This window comes from Centruroides sculpturatus, unplaced genomic scaffold (assembly GCF_000671375.1).
Source record: "Centruroides sculpturatus isolate CEXI.00-Female unplaced genomic scaffold, Cexi_2.0 scaffold234, whole genome shotgun sequence".
Classification (NCBI taxonomy): domain Eukaryota; kingdom Metazoa; phylum Arthropoda; class Arachnida; order Scorpiones; family Buthidae; genus Centruroides; species Centruroides sculpturatus.
In genome coordinates this window covers 398707-404706 of record NW_019384411.1, presented here as the reverse complement: position 1 = coordinate 404706, position 6000 = coordinate 398707, and the positions used below count along the sequence as shown (strand labels likewise).

At 33.2% G+C, this 6000-nt stretch overlaps 1 protein-coding gene across 1 annotated transcript; it reads right to left on the bottom strand.

Moving 5' to 3' along the window:
• Nucleotides 1-1591: 1591 nt before the first annotated feature.
• LOC111619005 (G-protein coupled receptor 161-like) lies at nucleotides 1592-3187 on the bottom strand. The gene is made up of 2 exons (XM_023360636.1): nucleotides 2896-3187; nucleotides 1592-2769 (listed from the first exon to the last, which is right to left on the bottom strand). Exon 2 carries the CDS (start codon nucleotides 2766-2768, stop codon nucleotides 1812-1814), a length of 957 nt encoding a protein of 318 aa, XP_023216404.1. The 5' UTR covers nucleotide 2769; nucleotides 2896-3187; the 3' UTR covers nucleotides 1592-1811.
• Between the last annotated feature and the right edge of the window lie 2813 nt (nucleotides 3188-6000).

Genomic DNA, 6000 nt, shown 5'->3' with positions numbered 1-6000 from the left:
AAAAAAGAAAGGAGAAGTTTTTGTCGAAATNTATTTAAATATATTATAATTATTAAATATAATTATAACTTAAAATAATTTTTACAACCCACAATCTATAAAAATGGTTTTTAATTCTAGTTAAATATATTAAGGTTGATTTTAATGCATTTAAAGCCTAATTATGATAGGTTTGTTTAGTAGTTAATTTTTAAATACTTGGACTTATTTTTTAACGGAGAATAGCCACAATGTTCTTATGAAATTAATGATATTATTCAAAAACACACGATAACGTTAAATTACGGTATTTTTTTTGTGTGTTCTGTTGTTTATGTTTCAATAATATATTCAATTCTTATAGAGGAATCTGTTCATAATACCTGCACATATTCAAAACAAATGGGAGGAAAAAGTCACATGATGTAGCTTGATGCTTGAACTAATTCATCTAATGATGATCTCTTGTAAACTTATTTTTACCCCCTTCTCTTATCACTGATTCTCATCAGAAAATATAAGAGCAAACCACGTGTATAACATTTTAAAAGAGAAGCATTCTTGATTAAACCTTGTCGAACTCTATTCATTCAGACCTGCGGGTAGTCGAGTATCTACACTGAAATAGGTGGTCGGTTATCCTGTAGATTGCTTTAACACACGTGGCAATCAACCTCTGTATACAGAAAGAAATCGCATATATTCTTCTCTAAACAATTTAATAATATTTTACAATTTATTCAGCTTGAAAGTTTAAAAAAAAAAAATTACGCACAAAGCCGGTTTCTTTTAAGTTTTAATTGTTTTAAAACTAGATATTCCTTCTTAAGTGTTTCTATCTGATGTAATAGTAGAGAATTAATTAAGAGTTGTATCGAAGCCAAAAAAGTTAACTTGTGACTAGACGAAGGTTCAGAAGTCAATTCGATCTCCGGAAATTACGTATTTAACCTCGTTACATCGGGATATTTCTGGTCGTTTCCGGTGGCCTGTCCGAATTTCCATCATCCCCGCATCATCTATCCCCATTCGTGTGTGTAACACGACCCACGATGTTATTCCGTGTCGTCAATTGACGTTTACACAACGTGATAAGTGTCGAAACTATTATTTTATACTAAATATTGTTAATATTCAAAAGTCTCGAATGTATTTGTAATGTTTTTCTTTAATTTTGGAGTGAATTAAAAGTGGCAACGACCGGTTTAATACTTAAATTTTCCTTTACTTAACGCCGACACATAATAACACTATAGTTTAAACAGCGTTTTACACATAGATCGGTTTAGAAATGTTAATTAATTTATTTAATTAAAGAAAAAACCAAACTTTAGAAAAATCAAGAATAATTATTTATTTAAAATCTTTTCAGCATTTTATTTATTATACTAGAAAAAACCATGAATATATATAAACATTCATTCACTTTTCGTAATAAATACATTTAAACTCATAATTAAATATTAAAATATTTAATTAAGATAAGAAAATACACATTAAATTACTTGACGACATACAAAATTTCGCACGTCCATCGAAAATTATATGTATCTACGTCAAAATAAATTATTTAAAATGATTTTCTGTTTCACGTAATTCAAAATACATTTCTTTACAGCTTAAAGTCTTACTTATTGTAAGGTTAATTGAATCTAAATACACGTAGTTAGACTGTTTTATGTGACACAGTACAAGATATAAAACGGACCTACAATTTGATTTAGGTCAACACTGCACAGATATAAGAAGAAACAAATTTTTCTTACTTTATAGTGTTAAACGTTCTTAGATGCAATTCCTTTCGTTAAATAGCACAGTGAAACTTGAGTTAGTCATTCTCCCATTAACCAACCTTCTTCCTTCTTGCCATATACTAATTTTCTTAGTTCTTTCTTAGTCGTCTTATTGCGAAACACGTACAAATATGGATTGATGATGGAACTGCTAAATAGAGCGATGTTTACAATACTCATCAACCAGTCGGGTCGAACGTAACGTTTGCTGTAAGATTCTAACGCTAGTACTAGATAAAATGGGAGCGTCGATACTACGTGAGAAGTTACGACCATCAGAGGTGTTCTGATAGCTCTCCATTCCTCCCCCAACTTAAACGAACTCAGTTTTTTTCTATAAGGATACATACGTGCTCTGGCACTGTTTTTCTTGGCTGCCAAATACATGGATCGATACGTGAGACATAATTTTATGAATGGGACCAAAAATCCGCTGATGGTAAGCACCGTAGAGTAGATCACTAGGCTAGGAGTGCTGCTGTACCATAATATAGAACACGAATGCCACGATCTTCTGTACTCGATTCTGAACAACCCTAAAACGGGAGGAAGAGACAAGATGACAGAAATCATCCAGATCCCGATTATCTGAAGGTAATTAAGTTTTTTATTGAAAGTCATGGTGTAATGTAGAGGATTGTTGACTGCGTAACATCTATCGATAGCGATTAGGAGGAGAGAAAAGGCAGTGATCAAACAGAGACAGATAGATAGAGAAGCTGATATGTTGCACCATAATTGACCAAAAATCCACCTTCCGAACAGACCGGACAGAACAACGTATGGCATTTGCAACACTGATTGCACCATATGGCAAAGGGACAGACTCAATACGAATCTGTTAGAAAAAGTGCGGAGGGTGGGTTTTCTGTAGAAAAGTAAAAACACCAAGCTGTTGATGATCAGACTTCCAGCATTCAAGGTGGCCAGAAAGACTGCCTCCATTTTGTCACTAATTTCCGAAGACGTAGCGTTTTGCAAATCAACTGTAATCATTCTGTAAAGAAAAAAATAAGTGAAAATTTAAGATTAGTTAAAACTTTGTGAAATTTTAATGAAATTTCTTAGTCTTACTAAATACTTGCTAAGTAAAACGCCTTTAAGAACTGTAGAAAATACCAACCTTTCGGAGTTAAGAAGATTCGAGACTCGGCATCTGTGCACCAACTTCTCATTGTTTGTAATCTCAATCGGGCACGTGACGGCCTTTATATATACTTCCACAGAAGGAGGAAGTCGGTCTTGTTACCATAGTGACTCGGCGGTTCAGTGTGTTGCATCATGCCACTGGAGAAGCACAATGAAAATACTATGTACATTCATCATTTGGATCATTTGAAAATTTAACCTGGAAATGTTTAAAAGTCAAAACATCTGTTGTTTACAAGAGCGAGATACTTTCAGAATCCGTAAACGAAAATACACATGATCTGTAATCATTTTAAAGGAGATTTATATCGTTTTGTAGTCATAAATGTTGCACAGGACGACTATACGTTGCTTTTTTTATATAACTTGTACATATTTTTCATAAACATAGTTTATTTTTAGGACATTACTCTCTGCACGTGCGCGCAAAAATTCTAATAGCGAACTTACCTAATAAATAAATTTTGGAGTCTTTTTAATACTACTGTTACGTATAAAATAACTGCGAAACAATAGGAATTTGCTCGAGAAGGTTTGAAATTTTATTTTTTCCATAAGGTCGGAAGATAAATTTAGAAATTTGATTAGTTTTGTTAGATTTTAAGACAGAGTTTTTTTTAGACAGAAAAGTTTAAAAACGATTCCAGTACATCTACTCTAGAAGTTATCGATTGCCAGTGATGATACTTTAAAAATATGTCAATGAATTAATAATTATCTTAAAAAATCGCTTATTTAAAGAAGAAAATATATTTGTAATGTTTCTGTATTGAGGAGTTACTTTTTTATTCAAAAAATTCTTTTTACTTTAATATTTCTCGGTTTAATTAAAATTTATAGATTTTGATGGTCAAAATATGCTTTTTTTCTTTTTGAATAAATTTAATCCGGGTAGTTCCGATGGGGGTCCTCTAGTCACACTCGTCTATCCCATTGCGATTAGGTCCGCTTTTAATGGCCGATCATATTCTACAATATGTCGATGCTTGGCGTGAATTTATGGATTCAAAATGAAAAATACTAATCTTTAAAATCCATTAATACGAATCTTAAGGATGTGCTTTGGGAGTCCGGGGTTCGAGTATCTTTTGAATCTTTCGAAATTTTTGTAGGCGTTTTGATTCGATTCGGTTAATTCCTGATCATTCCGGTGCTCGTCGGTGGCGGAACGGATAAAACCCTCGAACATTAGCGGATGGTCGCGGGTTCGCGCTCGGCCAGCGAGCTGACCCTGCGGAGTTTTCTGGGTTTCTTTACTTTCGCAACACCTAAATAGGGGTCAGTTTCCCGGGAAGCATTCCCCTCGACAGATGTTTAATTTGGCAGTTTAGTGGTATAATCCACTCGGCTACTAATAGGCGAGAGTCGAGCTATTGAAAACACTATTTCCCGCGATAGATTTATGCTTTTACTACTAAACTCTACTTCGCTCCACCAGAAAAACCTTCGAAGGCTCCAAAAATCTGTTATGCCGATGAACTGATTTCCTGCTTGAAATACACATTTAGTAAATGTCAAGATAATCAATTTCAAAGTAGAGGTTCAGTGACTAAATTCGAAGATCGCTCTTCACTAAAACTAACTAAACGGAATATCAAATTATGGCTTATTTGCCATACGACCTAACTGTATACTCTGGTGAAGGTTTTCATCAGTTGCAAATGACGCATTAATCCTTGGAGAACGAGTCGTCGAGTTTCTTGCGGAGACAATAAAAGTCCTAGATGTAGTCCCGTGTTTCTATCGTTTTTTTACTAGAGCGAATCTATTGGAAACTTACTTTACTGCAGTAAGTAATTGTATGGCTAACTGCGGAAATTACCATTCCAGGCAAACTCAAATGGGGAGAGTCTACATTCGGATCTGTTACGCGACACCAAAGAAATTTTGATAACGAGTAATTGTCACGAGGCTCGTTTCTTTCTTGATTGTATATATATTGATAGATACCAAAAAAGTCCCATTGGTACACATACGTACCACGCTTTCTCGTATTTTTTCCATTAAAAATCTTCAATTTGACTTCAAAAGAGATGACCCTTTTCGTATCTTGGATTTTGCGTAAAAATAAATAAATGAATAAATATTCGGGAACGAAAGGGATAAATTTCTATAATAAAATGATTATTCCCGAGATAAAATTGGCATCGAAGACTTTCATTCATTGAAAACAAATGGCATTTATTTTTTTAACGATGGAGAAATTTTAAATTTTATTATATTAACCAATAGTTTTCCGGAACGATAGTGCATTTTGTTTTATAATCGATTAATTGGTGAAAATAGTTTTAATTATAAAAAGAAAACTTTCAAACATCCTATTATTTCAGTAAAACTTATGGTTAAAATTCGAGAGAAATATATTTTCTTTAATTCCTATTTCGTACATTAAATAATAATAAAAAGACCAATTGCCAGTTTGTATCAACGGTATTTAAGATATTTATTTCTGTACTAGTTAAAACACTATACATTAAACGATTAGCCTATTACAGCTATAATTAAATAAGCCCTTTTAATTATAGCCGTAACCGTTCAATGTATGGTTAACTTTGGGATAGAAGCGTATTTAATTTAATAATTAAAAACCTGTTTGATTTTTTCTGAAGGTTTCTTATAGATAAGCAAAAATATAGTTACTAAAATTAAAATCACTTAATATTTATATCAAATTATGTTTTTATCTTTTTATAAAATATGTATAATCTGATCTCCGTAAAGCATTTTCGTGTTTTTATTGACTCGGAGCATTAGCGAAGCCTCTTCTACGTGCTTAGATAAATTGATTTCGTTCCGAAAATGCCATCGGCCGATTTTGATTGAACTTGGTCGTTTTGCATCGTACGTGGCGACCAATTTAAAAATGTAATATACGTCGGAGGTCCGCGATGCGTTTCAGAGATACGATAGAGTCAAAAGTGACAACGTCCGATGTTGCTAGCGGGAGCGTGCGAGTTTTCTTTCCTGGTTGTGTTATAACAGAGGGAATGTATGGCTATCGGTCAAAATACGAGCCCGCAAGATTTTTACATTTTTGGACTCGGGACTTTGAAACGTCCAGATATATTTTTAAAATTCG